The 22,275-nt window shown below is 32.3% G+C and overlaps 5 protein-coding genes across 5 annotated transcripts; 3 read left to right on the top strand and 2 right to left on the bottom strand.

Annotated features, from left to right (window-relative positions):
* Positions 1–344: 344 nt before the first annotated feature.
* Positions 345–1,328, top strand: LOC110998614 (probable 28S ribosomal protein S26, mitochondrial). Its single transcript, XM_022267336.2, has 2 exons — positions 345–957; positions 1,112–1,328. Exons 1-2 carry the CDS (start codon positions 490–492, stop codon positions 1,274–1,276), a joined length of 633 nt encoding a protein of 210 aa, XP_022123028.2. The 5' UTR covers positions 345–489; the 3' UTR covers positions 1,277–1,328.
* A 453-nt stretch (positions 1,329–1,781) lies between these two features.
* Positions 1,782–7,186, bottom strand: LOC110998627 (DNA-directed RNA polymerase III subunit RPC4). Its single transcript, XM_022267356.2, has 10 exons — positions 7,014–7,186; positions 6,758–6,917; positions 6,560–6,687; positions 6,271–6,377; positions 5,990–6,122; positions 5,162–5,236; positions 4,657–4,763; positions 3,874–3,975; positions 3,132–3,242; positions 1,782–2,010 (listed from the first exon to the last, which is right to left on the bottom strand). Exons 2-10 carry the CDS (start codon positions 6,913–6,915, stop codon positions 1,846–1,848), a joined length of 1,086 nt encoding a protein of 361 aa, XP_022123048.1. The 5' UTR covers positions 6,916–6,917; positions 7,014–7,186; the 3' UTR covers positions 1,782–1,845.
* A 1,325-nt stretch (positions 7,187–8,511) lies between these two features.
* On the top strand, positions 8,512–9,689 carry LOC110998621. Its single transcript, XM_022267349.2, has 4 exons — positions 8,512–8,715; positions 8,855–9,106; positions 9,303–9,449; positions 9,616–9,689. Exons 1-4 carry the CDS (start codon positions 8,631–8,633, stop codon positions 9,672–9,674), a joined length of 543 nt encoding a protein of 180 aa, XP_022123041.2. The 5' UTR covers positions 8,512–8,630; the 3' UTR covers positions 9,675–9,689.
* Positions 9,611–11,889, bottom strand: LOC110998623 (trafficking protein particle complex subunit 2). The gene is made up of 3 exons (XM_022267350.2): positions 11,659–11,889; positions 11,212–11,361; positions 9,611–11,047 (listed from the first exon to the last, which is right to left on the bottom strand). The coding sequence occupies exons 1-3, from the start codon at positions 11,746–11,748 to the stop codon at positions 10,868–10,870; spliced, it is 420 nt and encodes a 139-aa protein (XP_022123042.1). The 5' UTR covers positions 11,749–11,889; the 3' UTR covers positions 9,611–10,867.
* Positions 11,890–13,543: 1,654 nt separating this feature from the next.
* Positions 13,544–22,271, top strand: LOC110998616 (myosin-14). Its single transcript, XM_022267338.2, has 14 exons — positions 13,544–13,734; positions 13,876–14,059; positions 14,380–14,475; positions 14,712–14,797; positions 14,969–15,152; positions 15,511–15,645; positions 16,038–16,126; positions 16,515–16,633; positions 17,776–17,992; positions 18,298–18,436; positions 18,948–19,081; positions 19,939–20,080; positions 20,885–21,099; positions 21,912–22,271. The coding sequence occupies exons 1-14, from the start codon at positions 13,679–13,681 to the stop codon at positions 22,063–22,065; spliced, it is 1,950 nt and encodes a 649-aa protein (XP_022123030.2). The 5' UTR covers positions 13,544–13,678; the 3' UTR covers positions 22,066–22,271.
* The last annotated feature ends 4 nt before the right edge of the window (positions 22,272–22,275 follow it).

The following is a 22,275-nucleotide window of genomic DNA, read 5'->3' as shown; positions in this document are numbered from 1 at the left end:
ACATCCTATACAAGAAATACATCAAAGTCAAACGGCATTCTACGTTATATAGTTATGATTATATGTATATACTATTATGTGTATTATTGTTATGTGTATGAGTAAATCTCAGCTTAATTCACTCTCATGTTCTTTTTTCTTGGTTATCGTAAACTAATTTATCAAACCAAGTAAATTAGCACGTTTTAGTGTGGGCTTTCTTTTAGTCACAAATAAGTGAAATAGCTTACGATACGCTACAAGCTAAAAGCTATATTATGTCTATTTGTCCACTGTCCTCATGTCTGATGATGTCATCAGTAATCTGTGATGTTAAAATTTAAACCACAGTAAATCTTCACTTATCATTCAACAAAGGCATTAGGCATTGACAACTGACAAGATATTAGTAAATTAAAATTTTAGGTTGTTTTACAACAGTTGAAGAAAAATAATACCTTTTAAAGAGTAACTTTTAAAAGGTTTACAGTTTATTCATTATAGTATAAAATGCTATCTCAACGGTATTTATTAAAACGTGGGCTTCCTACATATATTCAACACGCTGAGGCTCACCGCAAACCTCGGTGGCTGCCTGTTGCTAAAAGTAAAATATATCGAATTCCAAAACGCCCTGAAATATCCGAGGATGAACGGTTAGAATTGAGACGAATAAACAATGCTTATAACACACAAATGCGTGCCATTAGGAGGTTTTATGTGGAAGACTGGGTACGAGAAAAATCCTCTCTAGAAAGTGCGACATCGGAGATGTCTCAACGTTTAGAAGCCGACGAATGGTTGAAATGTGAAGAACTCAATGATAAGTGGAATAAACAAATAGCTGCTGACCGAGAAGAGAGACGAAAGAAGGAACTCGAAGCTATGGAAGAATTCGCTCTTTTGAGAATGGAAACTAAAGACAAGGCATTAAAGGAAAGAATTGAAAGAGCTTCAGAAAAAATTAAAAAAGAAAAGGTATAGATTTTAATTAACATTGCACGAATAGACTAGATGCATTGCATAATAATACATAGGCATTTGAATTTGGTTCAAATATAAATTATAAATTGTTAAGATGAGTTTGTTTACTTAACTTTAATATTATATAATTATGTATATTTTATTTCAGGAATTGAGTACAACTTTTGTCACACGTGAAAATTTAGAAGAAACAATTGAAAATGTTTTAGCAAACCCTATTGATTACAACTTTGCAATAGACCTTAAAGGAAATATCTGTGAAGGAAGAGAAACAGAATATGAAGATAAGAAAAGGGCTGATTCTGCAAACTAATCTATTTGATATATATATACTATTAGATTAATAAATATTTATAGGCATCTGTTTTTTTCGTTCTTTATTATTAACTTAAGCACAAGACTGAACCAATTATTACTTGATACAGAAACTTAATTGTAAAATTGGCAATGAAATCTGTTAGACCAGGCAATATTTTTATTTGGCTTAATAATTAATACCTGAAGTACAAAACAACATTATTCAATGGGTAGTGTGTACAGTAGGTTTATCTTAAGTATTTTTTACTATTTTGGTTTCTAATAATTAATGTATAAAGTTAAATTAATTACCAAATACTATTATACAACTATAGAAGAGCAGCTCACAGCTACACTGTGATATAGTGTGTGATATACAGTTTTAAATAACTGCTATAATTATAAGAAATGTTGTATCAACTTGTAAGGATTAAGAATGCACAGTCAATACCTAAAACATATAATAATTATCTTTAAGATCAGTAGGGTATATAGAAGGGTTTTATAATAAAAATTGTCAGTAGTCCTCGATCAACATTATATTTACAAATCCTTAAAATACTGTAACTTATCTCTAAACATTAATTACAACTTAATAGCCATCTCATCAAACATTGCCTGCCAATCTGGTGTGACATTCAGCTTGTGTTGCAAAGATCCCAAAGATATCATACTAGCAGAACGGCTTCTATCATCAACACTCACAGATACAACTTCTTGGCAAAAGGAAGCTTTTGTTCCAGAACTCACCTAAAATGATACAATACCTAGATTAAAACCTTGCTTGCATTAAATATCAAGTAACAATGTGGTGCATAGCTAACGTGACCAAAGATCCCTTTTGAACAGGACTGTCCCTTTTTCCAATTACGAGGCCCAGTGTTCCCGAAATGAGTTCATTTGGGACTCAAAATGGACCCGTTCAAAAACCGCGCAAAACGTGTGAGCAGCAGAATATAAAAAATCGTTTTATTCTTATTTGAAATCGTCCCCTATATTAAAACAAATGTTTTCTTCTCATAAATGTAAATATTACTAAACATTTTTGACAACTAACTTTTTCCAAATTAATCATTTAACAAGTGTTTTTTTTTCAATTCACTACGAATTATTATAATATATTACCTTAATAAAACCAATATTCCGTTTTGAATTAAAGAATAAATGGTCACTACATGCATAGCCCAAATTTAAATTATGTATTTTATTTCATTTGCAACATTATAATACAAATACCAAATTCTTCACTTGTATATTCAATGAAGCAATATCAGTTAAACATTACCCTTCTCCTACCTACATAGCTGTCAATAGTATGAGCATGAATTGACATAGCCCCATTAATACCGGAAACCCATTTCAACCTATGTCATCATTGTTTTAGGCGAGATAATGAGCCTTCTGTGCAGCACATCATTGATTCGCAATTAGAAGACAGCTGTTTAGGTGTTCATTGCTCACGATCGAGAAGCACGTCTTTATTACACACAGAAAATTAAACCTATTGACATAAAATCAAAACTCAAACTGCTTAAAGTTGAGTGTTGCACACTAAGCCACTACGGCTTTTTACCATAGGCCAATTTCATTTTTAGATTTCATTGTTTAGCCCTTAGGAAAGTATGTCCAATAAAGAGACTGACAGAAAGATAAAAAAATTTTGCGAACAAATCAATACAGTACATGCTCCGGCATGATTATTTTGTCATTGCAATATCTGCTTTTAAAAGTTCCTATAGGCAATCAGTATATCACCTATAAAACTAGAACTGGAGCATTTTATTGTTATTATATAATAGTATATGTAATATGTCACACTCGCGGTGGTAGTAACAATTTTTCACTTGGTTCAAGCCTATTTAAATAAATACCTCAAAAATAGTATTCCCAAGAGCAAGTGTTACTCGACCGGAGCGGTGCACTCTTAGTTTTCCTATGCGTCCTTCTTCTAAATCGGAAAGACGGCATTTTGTGTCCACTGGCTGTAAATAATAAATTAAATTTCTAATAAGGCATTAAAGTCGAAATATAATAAAGTACATTAGCATAGGAAATTCATTTTGTTGCAAACTTATTTCAATAAAAACCCTTATGTAGGCTATATCAGTATTCAAAAACAATACAAAATTGTTTATATTAATAGGACACGCTTTTTGCAATTTCCACCTCCGGCCTTTTAGGCCTTGGCCTAGATATATATCTAGATCTCCAACCACAGTCTTCTTTCTATATCTCTTAACCTAAGATCTCAACCGCATCCGCCATGAGCAATTTTAACATTCCGGACGGCACCATTCAGAACTACCCAAGGCGGGAACAAATTTAAATGACATTAAACTCCAATCCAAATGACTGGGATTCACACCGGATACCCCGAGCTTTGCAGTTGCTTAATAACACCGCAGCGACCCTACGACAGGGCACTTCAAACAGATAACCGTTGACTGGTTGATGACAATTAGGAAAGTATTATCTTAATTAACAATGAAAGATCAATTTCAATTTGCAGTCTCATGATAAATTTGGTAAATTGCACAAAAATTCTGACATCTTTAATACATATGCTAACTAACTGTATAAAGCACAATCTAAGGCCTAATTACTAAAGCTCACCGGTTTTGGTTCAGTCTCCTCGCTGGAACTAGAAGGTTGATTGGTTGGTTTCTTCCTATCATCATCACCACTGCCTCCACGACCCGGTAGCGTATCCGATAACTATAATAGAAGACAAAATACTCTTTATTGTTTGTTAGAGCGCTTTTACACAAATTTTTACAGTTCCGGTATTTTTGAACTGAAACGCGCTTAGGTCCTCAATAAAGAGAGTACCACCACTAATGTGCACCTGCAATCGCTACTAGTGCCCATGGACGGATGGACTCTACTTAAAAATTAGCATAAAAATGCCATTGTAGTGTGGGTATATGTCTGAAATACTAAGGGCCTGTTTCACAATGTCCGGATAAGTTCCAAATAAGCTATTTATTACTTATTGGCAGGATAAATAGTATTTTTGCGTTTCACGACTGTCAGATAGCGCTATACGTCATGAAATGTGAAGTATCTTATTTGGTATCAAGTATCTTTATTAATAACTTTTATCTTTCGAATAATTTATGTGTTGCATAGCTATTTGGCACTTTATCCATACATTGTGAAACAGGCCCTAAGTGATTAAAAAATAAATAATGAATAGTTAAGGATATTCATTTATGAGCAGGGATAACCTAATGTATAACATAAGGCAACCAACGTGTCACCCAAAGCTTGACGATGTGCATCAGGCATAGGTGGTAAGCGTAAATAAAAAAGTCAATGAAACATTAATTAAAAAGTGTGTTTGCTTTACACCCCGTTGCGGGATTTACGTTTCATATGGTACGTCAGAATAATCACCTGTAATAATATCAATGTTGGCTTGTCACTCTTCATTAGGTTGGCCACACTGATGTCTTCAAATATTTCCTTAACATCTGGAATTGGCTTCTCTTCTGGTTCTGTCTCTGTTAAAATGTTTGTATGAAAAAAATTGTGTAAAATTTCAAAACACTTGAGACTCCATACCACAACTGGAACACTCGATTTTCTTCAATCATGGATATAATCAAACACGGGTCCTTGATAAACAATGTTGGTATATTATTGCTTTGAATTCTCATAATCGCATTGTTTAATTTACCATGCAGAAAAATAAAAATTTATTAAGAATATTACAGCTTCGATAATTAAGTAAAACCAACCCTGTTCAAATCACTTCCAAACTAACTTTCGAGTTTGCGAGTATCAGTAATAATTATATAAAGCAAACATTGTATAAATGCCAATTAACTTCAGTATTTTATGTCGAGATACAAATTTATAACTTTTCTTTAAAATAATTTTATACGGAAGAATAGCTTACGCATATCTTCATCATCAGTTGGCTCCTGTTTAACTACTACTTCCTTTTTAATTTTCATTGAATTGCTTGACCATCCTAAAAGATAAAAATGATATTAAAGTGGGGTTCTAAGAGTAGCTGATATGACTCTAGTTAATTTTTAGGTTTAAAGACATTTATTCTCATAATAGACATTAGTCACTTACATGAGAACACTTATATGCTAACGTTACAATTTGAAAAAAGGAAAAAAAAAAAAAGACACTTGGTAGAACTTGGATGAACTTTAATTTCCGTAGATTGGGATCACTCAATAGATGGTCTTTTAATCTTAATTTAAATATTGCTAGGCTGCCTGCACTTTTTACATTTTTAATTAAGCAATAATATATTAATTGGTGAACATATAAATTTTCTATTACATAAAACAAAAAATTGTTAAGATGAACATTTGGTTTTTATGTTTATTTGTAAAGTTATAAAATAATATATAATAATAAAAAATTCTAAACTTGAACTTCTACACATAGAAAAATAAGCATTTTTTTTAATAAATAAAATAAGAATAACTGGTAAATAAACTACACTAGGGCTAATATTCAGATATATGGAGTTGCGTCCATATCAAAACAAAAATAAAATGATTGGGTCGTGAGTCAAACATAAATTATATTTATTAAATGTCCAATAAACTGAATATTAAAGGGGTTGGCTTCTCCAAAATAACAAGTTCTCAACATTCTACCATTTTTATTGGTATATAAATTAAAGACATTATTTATATACATTTGGAATGCCACCAATAAAATTGAATTTACTTTAATAAACATATTTGCACATCCGACATACCTCCATCATCCATAGGTAGTTTGACAGGAGCATCTGTTTCTAGAACTTGCTTGAAATCTTCTGCTTCTTCAATTTCCTTTCCGTCTTCACTTAGAATTGCCTTTATTTTTTTATCTTCTAACTCTTTATCAATCTAAATAGTAATATATATAATATAGTATTAGCAAATTTTATCAATAAAACATATTAGTTTGGTACAGTAGACCACAGTGTAAAATTTAAATAGTTCCATTGTATTATGTATGTATTTTTGGTGTTATAAATAGTCTTAAAATAATAACCTTTATGACATCCTTCACTCTTATTGTTGGTTTTTGTAAAGTTGGTGCTGCATTAACATCCCTTCCATATGACAAGCGGTTAGAATGTCGCTCAGCACTACCCATACCTATAGATAGATGCTCTTTATAATAATTTATGATATAGTGCAAGTTTATATCTAATACATACACATAATATGTACATATAATACTATTTATTATTGTAAAATATGTAGATATTCAAATATGTAAATAGATTATTTATTATTTAACCACAAAAACTGTGCATGTGTAAACATTTAAATTATACCTTCTGAGAAAACACCAGAGGACTTAATAATGTTAGATCCATTCTTGAAATTCTTATTTCTATCATTCTTTTTATCTCTTTTATTTCTTTCATCTTTCCTATGTTCCCGAGTATTTCCTATGGATGGTCTGTAATAGAGTAAAATTATATACAATACAATTGAATGAAAGTTAAAATGTGAAGTACTCATATATTTACCCTTTGTTTTTATTTCTTGTAACATTGAGGTTTGGGGTAAACACCTTTTTATTGGGTTTAACCCCACCAAGAAGAAGATCACGAGGCGCCTTCAAGGAAGCCAATCTTTGGAGAGGATTCGAACCAACTCCGTTAGTCTTATCCTCTAAATTAGACATTTCTATAAACAATTATTATGGTTAAAAGTTATTTAGAAGTATGTTGGCGGAGTTAGGAATTTGAAATATAATTAAGTTGTAGTAAACAGAACAACAACCTATTTCAAAACAAAAAACTGTTTCCACATTTGTCTAAGTAATTATATATTATGTGATTGTTTTAATTCATTTTTTTTAATTATTAAAACTTTTAAAATGGGAATTAAATCTATTTAACACTGTCAATAACAACTACTATTAGTTATATAGTAAGACTTCAGTGATCAGTCAGTACATATTGATATAATATACTGTGTTGTGTTAATCAAATTTCATAAATTCTTTAGGCCTGTGACAATTGACAGTAATTAGCAATTGTAAAATAAGTCAGCGGTGTTGTCAGTTGTATTTCATATCACTACTTAAGAGCTTATTACACCACGCGATATTCAGACATTCCTCCAGGACCAGGACGTGCCGTGGAAGACGCCGGTCACCTACCTAGGGGTCACCATCGACCGGAATCTGACCATGCGGCACCACGTCAAGAGGATTGCAGGAAGAGCGAAGGGGGTGTCGAGCAAACTCCGCCCCCTATTCACCGGCAACATACCGATCCGCACCAAGCTCGCGCTGTACAAGCTGTACGTGCGCCCACATCTCACGTACGCGGCGCCGGCGTGGTACTCCTACACTAAGGAGGCCTACCGGCAGAGACTGCGCGCCGTGCAGAACACCTGCCTGAGGCGCGCAGTGGGGGCCCCCCGCTACGTGAGAAACGCCACCATAGCGCGAGACCTGCGGATGGAGTCCATCGACGAGTTCGTCGCGCGGCTCGCGAAGGGGATGTTCGATCGAGCGGATGGCTCTCAGCATCCCCATCTCCAAAACATCGCGCCATGGCACTCCAGGCCGCCAGATCGCCTGCGGTATCCGCGTGAGCTACTCTCCGCGGATGCCGATACCACCGGACATGACACCAGGGCAGCAGCCGCGGCTTCGACTGCTGGTCGCCTCGCTGGGCCTCCCCCGGGGCTACCGGGGGTCTCACCCGGCGGAGCTTGACCGCGAGCCGCGCAGCTCGCTGCCCGATACCACCGATCACGACACCAGGGTCAAGTCGAGATTACTCCTTGACCCCACACCACCACCGGATTGACACCCCGGACAAGACCCCATCGGCTGCGCGCAGCGAGTCGAGCCATTGTTCCTCGCGCGCAGCAGCCCCCACCAAGGGCTATTAGCCCGCCCCCGTACCGCCCTGTATCAGCAGGGCGCGAACAAACAAACCACCCGATAGAGCCTCATGCTCGAACGGGTTTAAGCATCCCCCTTGCGAGGGAGGATGTAACAATTACAAGTCGATATTCAGACAGTCTTACTAAGATTTAGCCTAATGTAATAAGAGTTAGCCAGTTAGCCTGTCTAATTAGACCGACCGAATATCGCGTGGTGTAATAAGCTCTTAAGAAGTAACAACCACAGCTATTGCCAAACTCTCAAGAAAATCCCAAAATATACTCACCATAGCCTAAAAATCTTTTCGTTACCTGTGGTCTTTGGTGAACTTCCGATTACCGGAAGCTACGTTTATTGGTCAATGATAATAAGTCATCGTTAATCGTTATTTTTCAATTCATAAATATAAAATCGTCAGTGACGTCTAAAGTCTCGCAGTTGTAATTACGCTTTTCAAATAAATTCACGTTAAACTATTTGTTATTTATTAAACAATAATGGGGGACTCCTTATTTGATATTTTTGGTGATGTGTCTAAATCGACCATTAAAACTATTGCTCGTCAGCCGATATCGTCAATTGGTAAGCAAGCTAACTGACTAGCGTAAACTTTACTCATTCACCTCCTTTATGCTCTCAAATTATATCTTTAAGCATCAACCATTTATCAATTTGTATTTCATTCTAATGTGGGTAGTTTTAACGTTTTATGTTCTTTTAGAGAATAGGGGTAAAACTGTGTCCAATGGACCTCTTAAGCCTATGGAATCTAATTTACCTATGAAAAAGGGTGAAACAAACATCAAGAGGTCTTTCATGTCAAACAAGGGAAAAGCCTTACAGAGTACACCAATTCGACAGATGTCTACACCTGGGGTTAAAGTAGAAACTTTGATTTACACTGACAATGCCGATGTAGAGGAAATATCTTCCTTCATGGATATACAGTTTACTGCATTTTCTAATAGATATGGTAATTCAATTTTCATTATTATATGGATTCTATATCAATCTAAAATTTACACTGGAACCAACAGTTCCTAGATGAAATGGTGTAATTCACCAAAGCACATTGCAGTACACATATATATAAATATTTTATATATTCTGATGTCAGGTTATGAAATATAAAGATGTTTACAATAGTACCTATAAAAATCTTTTTTCAGATAACTTTCACACTGATATGTTAGACTATTTACCTCTTCCTGAGTTAAAAATTCCAACAATAGTTACTCCTCCAAATACTCCACCCCCCGCTATGTCTAAACCAACAATGGATTTAAACTGCTCCTATCAAGATGATTTTTATACAGGTAAGAGGATTAAATTACTTGGTTTAAGCTGAGCTTGACTAAGTCAACAATTGTTTATCTCATTTTGGAATTGTCTTAGTTTAGTGTCTGGAAATAATCATTGTTTGTATTGTTAATGATGTTTATTTAAGATTTGTTCCTATCTACATTAGTTTTATTGTTACAGATGATACCTCCATTGACAGCTTACCAGACCTTGAATTAAACTTACCTGAGATATTTTAATTTTCTTAGAATTTAGAAAAAATACATCTTTCTTATCATAATAATTAGCTTTTTGCTTATATTCAAGAATATCAAACTCTACAACATCTATGTTCTGTATGTATCTAAGGAAAGCTTAATGTTGATGACATCAAATTGTTTTGAATTAAAAATTTTTGCATTAGAAATTAAATAATTTAATTTATTGTACCACTGACAGTTGTGACTTATTATGAATAAATGAATGAATAAAAATTATATTTTTCAATTGCACTACACTATCAACAATGTATAAGTTGTTATGGTGATATCACAGTTAAAAAAATTGGAGAACATTTAGTATCCAGCCGGAGGATTTATGAGGTTTTGGGGGTGGGGTCTACTGCTACCCTCCTGTACCATCCCCAACATGCCGAACTCATTAATGCTCATAAGCCGGACAAAGCAACATATTTACCTTACTTTTAAGGTCTCTGGGTATTTTAAGAAAATATGATTACATTAACAAAAATTTATTTATTCAATGAAATAAGCTTGCAATTTTCTTTTTTAAATCATACATATAAAATTTAATAAAACGAGAGATCCTAAAAGTAAGGTAAATATTTTGTTTTGTGAGCACTGTTACAGCATTTCCAATTAACAAAATTAAAAATAATTATATAGGAACATCTTCAGAAAGACATCCTCTACAAAATTGTTCTGACATAGGTTTTTGATATAATCTAAAGAAAAAAAGTTATTAAACAAAATAGGGATTTTTTTCACTTTTTTACTTATAACTTTTTGGATTTAAGATAAAAAGTTACATATTTTATGTACGATATATAGCCAAAATGTTCTTTCACCCCTTTTTCCAACATGGCAGCTGGGGGACAAGGGCGCCAACCCCACAATTTCATGTTCCATAAATAAAATTGCGTCCTCTATCAAATGTTCAGTTTGGCCCTCAAATTGTAACATTTCAATGGACTATATATACAACTTACAAGGCAAGTAGAAAACTTTTTACTTTTAACTCAGTACAGACAACTTATCAGGAAAATAATTATATAATCAAATAATAACAACATAGATTAAAAATTATGATTACAAAAATCAGTTTTATGGGCACTTGTTGGAAGTATGAGTCACCATTGCACACTGAAATTGTCCATTCATCAAATTTTTATAATTCAGTCTTTCAACAAAAAGCCCTTCAAGTCAAACTTGGGCTATGTCAAGTATTTCTTCCCAAGTAATTGAACTCTCTTCTCAAATGCTGAGAAGGTAATAACTGTGTCTTCTTTGTAAAATGGGTTTAACATAAGTTTTATATATGCTTCATATACATCAGTGAAGAAATTTTTTATACCATCTTCATTTCTAGCATCATGAACCATTATAAAACGCATCTGAAAAATTTTAATTTAATTTCCTTAAATTCTCATAATTATCCATTGGTCAGAACTAACTCACATAAATTTCTTATCTACATATATATTTTACATATTATGTTAAAAAATACAGACATAATTTGCCATTCAATATAATATTTATATTACTAAAATTTTCACACCTGGCTAGCTGTAACAAAAGCCGAGACAAACCACTGATTGAACTTATCTACAGACTTGAGATAAGTACTTGTGCCCTTCCACATATGTTCATCAACCAAATCTAAGGCTGCATGGGCTATAAATTGGTTCAGATGTCTGTTATCTTCTTTCTGAAAATTATAATGGAGATGAGATGGTTATGCAAATTATTCATTATCCTAGAACGAAAAAAGTTGAAATAGGAAGTTAATATGTCTCTATATGGTATCTATATATTTTTTAATAATTAATACTTAAAATATATTATAAGTATTGTCTGTAAAATAATAATATATATATATATATATATATAAAATTGTTTAGACAAGGACATGTAGTATGAAAAATGAGAAAACATCCCAGCTAAGTAATGCCAGTAAAAGTCTTAGGTAAAATGAGACATAGTGAGAAATCAAAAATATGAATACCTTTACTTCTTTGGTAACTGGTATAAAATCCATTTCAAAAATGGGGTTATCAGAATGGCCAACAATAACGAAATAATAAGTTCCAGCCATTATAATTATCCTGTTAGAATAGCTAGGTAGTTTTGAATAATTTATAAACAAAAATATTAATACAGCTTATTTCGGTAAAATAAACATTTTTGTGAAACGAAAATAATTGTTCCTCGATATCAAAATTCTAAATTACAAATTTACAAGTTCTGACATTTACATAAATAATCAAGTGTATTAATACTTGACGGCTGACAGCTTGAGAACCGAGTACTGACAGAAACCATATAAGTAAAAATTATAAAAAAGGCGCCAATATAAACTTGTCTACTTACTGCTTAGTACATTATGAATTTTCGGTTCTTTAATGTTTTCATTTACAACCACTGCTCGTTTTGGAATCTTTATTAATTAAATCAAACTTCAGTGTCTCATAATAAAGTTTATTAATCTTTTCAAAATGAATAAGAGTACGTATACCATTGATTGTTTATTATTATAACAATATGAATTAAAAAAATAGTGTGTAATTATTTAAGGATTCCCAATTTGCAATTTACGGCTATGGCGCGGAGGAAATTGGATATCCTACTATTCCAAAACAAATGATATGTTTTTGAATGTACACATAGATCAACTTCTTATTACGTCAGATATAGATAATAAAATTTTTGAAACATTCAATATGAATTGCAAAGTTAAAGGCATATATAAAAACGACGTATTAATATTAATGGTTTCTGAAAATTCTCAAAAGGTATGACGTTTCTGTGTAATTTGACTATTTACATTCTAACGATTGAAAAACAAATGAAATTTTATATATTTTTAACACTTGTCCATGGCATCATTAAGATCATTAATCACTAAACAACTTTTATTTTCTTTGTCATCGAAATTTATGGTACTATATAACAAATAAAGTATCCTGTTTTGGTAAAATGAAATATATATTTTTTATATCCATGAAATATATATATTTCATGATATTTTAATTTCAATGATAACATGAAATTATTTAAAATTTAAATTTTACGTTTCCTTTCTTTTTTAGTTAATAAGAAAATCTCTTTAGTTATCAAATAAGCTTTAGATACATATAAAATTTGAATTTATATACAATAGCTGATTATACATATAAATCGCTAGTTTTAAGATTAAATGAGTATAAATTTGTTTTAGGTACGAAAACTAAAATTTCAAATAAAAACGAATACTTCTAGTGTTATACGACAGTTAAGTCAACACTTCCCAGTTTCAAAATATCAATCTACGAGATATATTAATAAAAATATGAAGTTTCGCAATATTAATGAGCACTTTCAAACTGCTTTAAATAACATACAAAATAACAATGGTACCTCTACATTTTTATAGTAGTTTCAGTAACATTTTTAAAATAAAAAAGTATTTAATACCAAATCTTTTCTTTTTCAGAAACATTAAAATTACCATTGCCAGGAGCTTATAAGAATTTTGTGAAACTTTGCCTTCTTGATCCAGCTTTTCCTCTGATTATTCATGAAACACAAAAAATTCTTAACAATGAACATATACATTAAAATAAACTATTATAAAACATACAGTCATATGTTTATTTTATTTTTTCCATCGTCAATTAGTTAAAACAAACGAGTCGAAGGCCCAACAAGGCACCTCGCAAGAGTGGACTTCCGGAGCCGGCTTTAAATACTAAATAGCAACTGTTAAACAATCAACACAGTGGAATGTAGGTATTAGCAGTTTTACTTTTTTATGCAATATTTAAGCACTACAGGTTATATTACAGTATCTTTAGTCTGTGAGATATGTATAGGGCAATCGGCAATCGCCAACCGTCGTTATTTGATAGCTGTTTGGAATTTGAATTTTGTACTGGTATTTAAATGATTGTTTTTTTGCTTTTAATTGTAGCTTTGTTTTAAATTTATTAAAAACTGAATAGTTAACTATTTTAAATAACTGTTTCAAAAGCGTACTAAGTATCAATATGGCTAGTAGATATGGATCAATGGCGGGACCACCGTCAGCGGTTAGAAAATCTAGGTAAGTTAAGATTTTGTATAATTTTCATGAGTATTTAATACGCAATAAATTGCGAGGTTCCGTTATTGTAACAACTCACTGATAAATAACAGCTACATTAATATACAAATTAAGTTTATGTCTTATGTATGTATTGATCAGGATGGATGGCAAGATGTCTTTATTGCCTAAGCCACGTCGTCCAGGTTCGGTTGACAGACCATCTATAGATGCTAAACGGCCATCAGCAGTTAATTATCGGTCCAGTAGTGCAGAACCCCCTAGACCTACTCTCGGAGGACGGTTAAGTCGAGAGGCTTCTGCGACTAAAATACCTCTTAATGGGGTAAGATTTTTTTGTTTCCCCTTTATTATTTTCTATTATAAAATTAATTCAATATCTTGGTCAAGAGTTATCTTAATTTCTGTTACGAAATTGACTAGATACTGACTTTCTCTATACATGAATATGTTACTTTTAATGTTTTCTAGTCTAGGTCCTTTGATGCTGCTGTCAATATTAATAATAATAGTATTACAGCAGAAATAAGGAAGATTATTTTTGTTGTCAAAATTTAAAATTATGTTAAATAAGTTAGTACATAGCTTTAATCTGGTAAAGAAGTGTTCTCTTTTAGAATAATTTTTTATCCTATTATAATTTAGAGGTCCCGTTCTCAAACTAGTGGAGGTGAAGTAAAGTATGAAAAAACAACTCCTCTACGTTCAAGCCAATACAGCAGGAATTTTAATACACCAAATGTATGTATTTTATACTATCTTATTATTATATATTTTATTTACTAAGAAGTTTTTATTTTAAGTTAAATTGTTAGACATAATTACACTGTAATGTTTGTAAAGCAAATCTTATGCTCCCTTTTAAAGAGAGTATGACTTAAAGATTTCTGAGAAAACTGTTACGGTAAAAAAAATATTATGTTTTTTTTAGGAAACAATAGTATGTGTAGTTTTTAATAAAATTTTAAAATTGATAGAGGACACCATCCAAGGAGCGAGGTAAAATTGACCTACAAGCTGCCTTGGACCGAGTGCTGGCATTTTATACTGTTAAGGATCAAAGGTTTTTATTTAATAGTTTATTATCATAGAATTATATTATTTAAATACATTTAATTTATAAATGCTTTTGCATTACTGATATAAATAATATTGAGATTGTGTTGATTATTAAGATGAAGAAGGATGTAAAAATATAATGAAACTGAATTTATTAATTTTATGTTAATTTCAGGCAAATAAACAATATAGCATGGCAACGTTCAGAGTGTTCCCGAATTAATGAATTACTAACATCTCAAGAATTAGGAGCACTCAACCGACCATTGACCATTGCCCGCTTTGTTGAAATTATAAATGGGCTAATTACGCACCTTCTAAAAGATCCTAAACTGAATAATGATACATATGTTGCTAAGGTAAATAGTTAGTCTTTGTTATATGTATAAAATTATATCTGACAATTTCTGGATAAGTTTAGTTTGCTGGAAGTTAGTGTCATTTTAGGAACCCATTTTATTCTATCTATTTTAGAATGTCCCCATTTGATGTATATATATTCCAAACATTTTTTGTAAATAAATTATGTATATCGGATAAAAGACTATTAAATCCGTAATTTTCAGTAATTATAGTTAAATTATTAAATTTATAATAACCAGAAATTATAGATTTAATAATTTAGTAAATTAATCAAAGCTTCACTTAATATTTATAACTGAATACAATTTACAATAAATACTTGCATCTATTACATTTATGGATTTTGCTTTTCAGATGCCACATCAAGCGAAACGCCTTTTATACCCAGGTATTGTATCAAAGTCCTGGCTGCGTACCGTCAATACCCTTCACGCATTTCCTCATGCATTAGCACTTATATCGTACCTGTCTGACATGTTGTGTGATCTTGTAAGTAATATTAAGATAAAATTAATTTAATTTGCATTTCTACACATAGTAAAAATCAAATGTTAGTCTAGATTTAAGCTATATCACTATTAAACTGGCCGTGGCAATAGGTTTATCATGCAATCAACACTTGCTTAGAGAAAAATTGTGTGCTTATGGAGATTGTCAAGGAAACTAATCTCTTAGAGATTAGTTAAGAAACATGAAAATTGGGGCAAGTGTCACTATTTTATAATCACTTATATATTCTTTTTATAAGTAGACAGCCTAAAATAACATAAGTGACTTATATACAGATTAATAAAAATCTTCTTAATAATGGTCACTGTATGAAATTAACGTTAATACTGTACATAGTTCTTAAGAATATCTCATAAAATAATTACTTTTAGAGGCGGCCCGTCAATGATGAATGGTTATATAAACATAATGATGAGGTATCCTGCCTTCGGAGAGAGTTTTTCAAAGAGGGATGGCAAATGTAAGTGATTATTTAAAACATGTTTGGGAGTTTTGTGCGTGTGCCTCCACTTTGTAAATTCAGCACATAAAATTATTTCTCATTAAGTTTCCATCAGCGGTAGCATCACATCAGATCAGCATCCTGCCCAATTTTGGCTCTGACATATATAAAAAAAGGCAGATGGTATGTCTGACATAAAAGTACTTAAGGGTAGATTTGTCTTGATTATATATTACTTTTTCCGTTTTCGCAAATGAAACTACTATGTTTTATAGTATTGACGTCAATTAAGCTTAAAGGAATAAACGCTTGCCTTGCCATTATAGTTGTACATAAATAGATGTAGATTTGTCCGTCCCACCCTTGGATAGAATAGAAGTATATTTGATTAATAATGTGTGTAAAGGTTCAACTCGGACATCCAAGGAGAATCAACTGATCGTGTAAAGTTATATGTCGATCAATTCAAAGAGCTTGTTGGATTTGATGAGCAAAAAGTGCTGGAGTTACAGGAGATCAATAAAAGTAAGTCAATATTTATAAGTATTAACCTATTATTATTAGTTATATTTAGCTATTTAATCTGGGCATGTCAAAAATGCAAATCTCTTCTAAAGATTGCATAGTTCCCAGGTAGTTTACCTCATTGTTAAATTTAGTTCGTTACATTCCAGAAAATTAATGTATACTGGATATGTAGCAATATTAATTCCTGTTGAAAAAAAAAAAGAAAAAGTCACTATATTGACATTAATGTATGTTTTTAAAATTAATTAAGGATATTATAGCGAGTTTCATACATTGCGTTCCCCTCATAAACATATTAATTCAATATTATGCAATAGAATTGTTTTTCAATTCAATGTATATTGAAATAAATTATTTTTCACTACAGAACGCAATGCTTTACACTACTGTTTTGTAAGACAATTTCTGAATTTTATTTACACAAATCCATATGACGCCTACGTCATTAAAAAATCCAATGGAGCTTTATGTAGATATCGGTTTCATATTTTATTGTTTCTTAAGAAGCAATTCATCAGCCTTCTGTTTCTGACACACGCCCTCGATTTTCTTGGTTTAGGGCATGCCGGTTTAGTTTTCTTACGACGTTTCACTTCATCAAACAATCGAGTGTTAACGCACATAGACAGAAAATCCATTGGTCCTGACTCGGGGATCGAACTGACGACCTTAGAGATATGAGTCGCGAAATGAAGGCCCCAGGCCAACGCTGCTATGTCATTTACTGCTGTGCTTAAGTTTAATACTCTATATATCTTCTAGTGTCTCTCACTATTTCTTTAATGAAAATCAGGTAGAAAATAACGCCTTTTTTATTTCTGGAAGATTTAACCATTAAACGTAAACTAGCCTAGAGTTATCTAGACAAAACGCTCTTTTATAGTAATATGTTCCAGATAAAATAGGAATACTTTGCTTTTAAATCATTCTAAGGGCCGGTTTCACAATGTCCGGATAAGTTCCAAATAAGCTATTTATTACTTATTGGTAGGATAAATAGTATTTTTCCGTTTCACGAAATTCGAAGTATCTTATTTGGAACTTTTATCTTTCGAATAATTTATGTGTTGCACAGCTATTTGCCAGTTTATCGATACATTGTGAAACAGGCCCTTAATATGAATTATACCATTCGGTAGAATATAAAACCCACCTAGAAGAGAGCGAAGCAGAGGTCTCAGCACAACGTGAGAAGGAGGAGGCACTATCGTCTCGTCTTGCTCACATCAGATCTGAGATGAAAGCAGTCAGGAACGACAGACGTAATTTGGCACACACAATGACATCCGAACGTACGCGTACGAATGATTTGGCAGAGAGCAAGAAACAACTTGCTGCTGAGATTGAGAGGCTTAAGTAAGTCTTGGGTTTGATAAACGGTTTACAACTGAGACTCAGATAGATACATATTTTATTTATAACATAGAAATATACAATAATATAACCATATTTATGCTGCTGCATGCTTCTTCAAGAGGTTGTCCACATTTTCTGTTTTTTAGCGAAGATAAAATGTATGCATTATTTTCGAATGAAATATAATTAACATTTTGAAATTTCAGTTTAAAAGAAAAAATTTTGTTTAGTGCTTTGTATTTGTCTTACGAAAAACGTTTCAGTTGTTCTTTGCTATTGTATATTGAGGAGAAAAATAATTACAGGCCCCAACAAGAACAGCTCCAAAGCGAGTTGGCTGCTCAAACCATGTCAGTACAGCAACGGGATGGATTGCTCGATAAGCTTGAGTTCAAGAGAAGAGTTATTGATACAAAACGGATACTTGCTGAAGAAATTTCTAAAGTAAGTAAAGTTGTTCCATAAATTAAGTTAAAAAATCAGCCTCTATCAAAACAGTTTGATAGCCATAGGTGAGGTGCACATCTGCATGTTACTTAGAATCTATATTTGCAGCAATTCAGATTCGCTCCCAAGTATTTTCAAAAATGTATATTTTTTGTTTTTCTCATTTTAAAATATATATTTCTGCTTAAAGTATACTGAAATTATGTTTTAAATATAGTTAATTGAATCATTTTTACATGTAGAATATTTTTTTAACTGTTTTTTAATTTAATTAATGTGATTTGCCAAATTTATTTGGTAAGATTGTAGGTTTCTTATGATAATACCAACAATACATTAAAAAGACCTTTATTCATATTTATTGCGTGAAAAAGAATAACATTAAAAAAATTGATTATATGTTTGTGTATGTTTAGTATTAAATATTTGCTTAATAATTGATGTTAAATAATTATGTTTAGGAACATTTTTATTAAGATAACTTTCATGTTTTGATTCAAATTTTCAGAAGCTGTTAAATAAAGAGAACGATTTGGCACTATGGCAAAAGCGTGCCCTTGAGAGTTGTGCTCAGTACAAGCAAGGACTCATACACCTCACCCCGGTTTGTCCACACCTGGCTTCACTCGCTGTAGATGAATCGTGAGTACCATTTATATCAGATGGACAAAAATCCTTTGGACAAACCCACTCGCTTTTTGAATATGAAAATCACCGTCACGATATGACTTTTAGTGACAATAACAGCATACACTTACAGGATTTATATAGATGAACATAATCACTATATAGTATAAAACAAAGTCGCTTTCTCTGTCCCTATGTCCCTTTGTGTGCTTAAATCTTTGAAACTACGCAACGGATTTTGATGCGGTTTTTCTTAGATATAATAGATAGAGTGATTCAAGAGGGAGGTTTCTCAAAAGGAACCTCAAAAATAACAGTACTTCTCCACTATTTAATGTATGTTATTATACATATAAACCTTCCTCTTGAATCACTCTATCAAAAAAACCGCATAAAAATCCGTTGCGTAGTTTCAAAGATTTAAGCATACAAAGGGACATAGGGACAGAGAAAGCGACTTTGTTTTATACTATATAGTGATTCTACCACTCTGCCAGACTCAGACTAACACGCCTATATAGTTTGTCACACTTTATCGCGTATCGGCTGCTTTAGATGTGAATGACAGTATGCGTTCTGTGCCGCTCTAACTCGTATTGGCCGCACCAATATGACGTCATCGTATGTTAGGTTTTATTTCCGTTACGGAATTTCTTGATTTGGTCGCCTCGCTCAAAGCCCGCGATATAATCATTTCTAATAACAGATACATCTCAACTGTTAACCTATTTTATAATTACAATTTAAATACAAGAAAAGGAAGCCTAACGATTAAACCTATTTTATAACAAATGCTATTAATAATTTCATATAAACAACCTGAAAATGTCATTGGTTGTTGTCTGAGGGGTTTCAAAGAAATGTATTTACAGTGATGTGATGAGTGAGCAATGCATACAAAGAATGGCTCGAGCAGTTGAAGAGTTGCAGCGTGAGCAGGCGGCGCTGGCCGGTCGACGTTCTCAACGGGCAAGGTCCAAGACGCAGTTGCATAAGCGGAATGCTCTGATGGCGGTAAGCATTACTTAGGGCCTGTTTAACAATGTATGGATAAAGTGCCAAATAAGCAAAACACATAAATTATTCGAAAGATAAAAGTTCCAACAGTCAACAGTCGACAGTCGTGAAACGCAAAAATACTATTTATCATACCAATAAGTAATAAATAGCTTATTTGGAACTTATCCGGACATTGTGAAACAGGCCCTGAGTCTCTTATTGTCTTTTAGTTATCTTATATCTTCTAGTTAAAGAATGTGATAAGAGGAACAGCAAAGAGTTAAACTTGTGCAAAGAATAAAATAAGAAAAGGATCTAGACTCTATGTATAAGATTTAGGTGAACTTATCAATTAAAAAGGGTTTGCAACAAGACAAATTCCAAGGGAGTTTTTTAGAATTTTTATAACTGTAAGCAAAATTTTAAAGTACCCTAAATTTGGATGATAAGTGTTAAAACAGTTGGTATAGTAACCGAAGACGTTGGTCGTAACCAGTAATACCCGAGGTATGTTGGACAAAATGGAATAAAGTATTATGACTAAAATTAAAAAAAATATTCTGTCTAACTTAGTGTTTCCTAACATGGAGCCCACGCCTCACAGGATTTCTGGGTCATTTTTTCTCGTAATTTGAATTCCATGTTGTCATTTTGTTTAACAATTTCCAAGTATTTTCTTAATAAATGAGCAATTATTTTTTATGTATTAAAAATTATGCGTATGTTTGGGCATAAGAATTTTTAAGGGGCCGTTCCAGTATTACGTAAGCACTATAGTTCTTTGATTTGGAATTATAAGATTGCAACTATTATTTTTAGGAGGAAACCCGTTCAAAAATATCTGAAGTGAAAAGGTCAATTGACCGTGAACAGCAAGTTTTGGAGGAAGAGATGACGTCTGATGCAGCATCAGCAGCTGCCTGGAGCCGGGAAGAGGCCGAGTTGCAACAAAGAACTGAGGAGATGAAGGCAGAGCTCATGAGGTACCAGGAGATAGAGGACCAGCTCAAACAGAGGCAGGAACAGCATCATCTGTGAGTATTTATTTCTAGTTCTTCTCAAATCCAGGTTTACTGGGTTTTTTTGTTTTATTAAAATCAAACTGTAAATTTTATGTGAAATACATATTTTTACTATTAGATTACAAAATTAAATTGTTTTTGAATATATCAAATATGAATAAAAATAAGTTTAAGACAGATGCCATTCATACATTATGAAACACAAATTTCACATATGACCTATTTATTGGGTATATCCAATGACAATTGAAAGTAAATAGACTTTATAGGTTGCTAAGGAAAAGCCGTAAATCTTGTGGTAATTACCAATTTTGTTGATGGATTTATCACAATATATATTTACCTAATAAATCGAAAACCGCCGCGAATATCGCTTTCCTACTGCTTGATGGCTAGGTAAGATTCAACGGCAACGTTTCAAATGTATCAGACCTAAATTCCCTGGGCCACAATGAACAAACTGTGGGGGCTGCATATAGAAAAGATAAAAAAAGACAATTAATTATTCAAAAGCAAGAGACCCAAACAATGACTGAATATTGCAATTAGTACTTGCATACCAACACTAATCAATATTAAATTTATTGCATAAAATAGGAATACTAGTATCATAATTATAACTTATGTTTTGTATATGTACCTTAATAATAAGATCTTGGGTTGAAATATTATATTATTGTTAATACGAATTACGATACTTACTTACTTTAAAAAAATTTTTAAATTCTAATTCTTCACTGTTGGTCTATTACTTTGTCTTTGGTATACCTAAGTTTGTAAGTATATAATGGTATGGCTTCTAAGCGGTATATATTTTTTCACAGCTTAAAGGAGCGAGTAGCATATTTAAAATCTGTAGCGGACGCTGCGCGTACGCATGCAGACAAAGTATTTGAAAAATCCCGAATACGACACGAACAATTGCTGCGAGATACGATTGACAAGGTCAGGGAAAGGATTCGTAAGGATTTCCAGTGAATCGCCTTGTTTTATTATAACATACGACGTCACTAAATATTTCTGTCGCAACATAAGACAACAGTGAACATTTAATATCGGACTTATAATGCCTTGATATTTTTAACATACATGTTAAGTAAAAATAACATTTTAAATGTGTATGATGTAAAGTGTATGTATTAAGATGTCGTAATTAATATTGCTAAGTAAAAGCTTTTTATTATAATG

Source organism: Pieris rapae, chromosome 14, assembly GCF_905147795.1.
Source record: "Pieris rapae chromosome 14, ilPieRapa1.1, whole genome shotgun sequence".
NCBI lineage: Eukaryota > Metazoa > Arthropoda > Insecta > Lepidoptera > Pieridae > Pieris > Pieris rapae.
The sequence above is the reverse complement of the archived record's forward strand: the minus strand, read 5'-3'. Positions and strand labels throughout refer to the sequence as shown.

Excerpts from the sequence above, each read along its gene's own strand:
- LOC110998623 (XM_022267350.2), bottom strand. The coding sequence starts at position 11,748 with ATGGCTGGAACTTATTATTTCGTTATTGTTGGCCATTCTGATAACCCC. Across the intron at positions 11,362-11,658 it reads CAGTTACCAAAGAAGTAAAG|AAAGAAGATAACAGACATCT; the intron begins GTATTCATATTT and ends TATAATTTTCAG. Across the intron at positions 11,048-11,211 it reads CTTTTGTTACAGCTAGCCAG|ATGCGTTTTATAATGGTTCA; the intron begins GTGTGAAAATTT and ends AAAATTTTTCAG.
- LOC110998621 (XM_022267349.2), top strand. The coding sequence starts at position 8,631 with ATGGGGGACTCCTTATTTGATATTTTTGGTGATGTGTCTAAATCGACC. Across the intron at positions 9,107-9,302 it reads TGCATTTTCTAATAGATATG|ATAACTTTCACACTGATATG; the intron begins GTAATTCAATTT and ends ATCTTTTTTCAG. Across the intron at positions 9,450-9,615 it reads TCAAGATGATTTTTATACAG|ATGATACCTCCATTGACAGC; the intron begins GTAAGAGGATTA and ends TTATTGTTACAG.
- LOC110998614 (XM_022267336.2), top strand. The coding sequence starts at position 490 with ATGCTATCTCAACGGTATTTATTAAAACGTGGGCTTCCTACATATATT. Across the intron at positions 958-1,111 it reads AAAAAATTAAAAAAGAAAAG|GAATTGAGTACAACTTTTGT; the intron begins GTATAGATTTTA and ends ATTTTATTTCAG.
- LOC110998616 (XM_022267338.2), top strand. The coding sequence starts at position 13,679 with ATGGCTAGTAGATATGGATCAATGGCGGGACCACCGTCAGCGGTTAGA. Across the intron at positions 15,153-15,510 it reads ATGATACATATGTTGCTAAG|ATGCCACATCAAGCGAAACG; the intron begins GTAAATAGTTAG and ends TTTGCTTTTCAG. Across the intron at positions 19,082-19,938 it reads TCACTCGCTGTAGATGAATC|TGATGTGATGAGTGAGCAAT; the intron begins GTGAGTACCATT and ends ATGTATTTACAG.
- LOC110998627 (XM_022267356.2), bottom strand. The coding sequence starts at position 6,915 with ATGTCTAATTTAGAGGATAAGACTAACGGAGTTGGTTCGAATCCTCTC. Across the intron at positions 6,688-6,757 it reads ACAAGAAATAAAAACAAAGG|ACCATCCATAGGAAATACTC; the intron begins GTAAATATATGA and ends ACTCTATTACAG. Across the intron at positions 6,378-6,559 it reads CTCTGGTGTTTTCTCAGAAG|GTATGGGTAGTGCTGAGCGA; the intron begins GTATAATTTAAA and ends ATCTATCTATAG.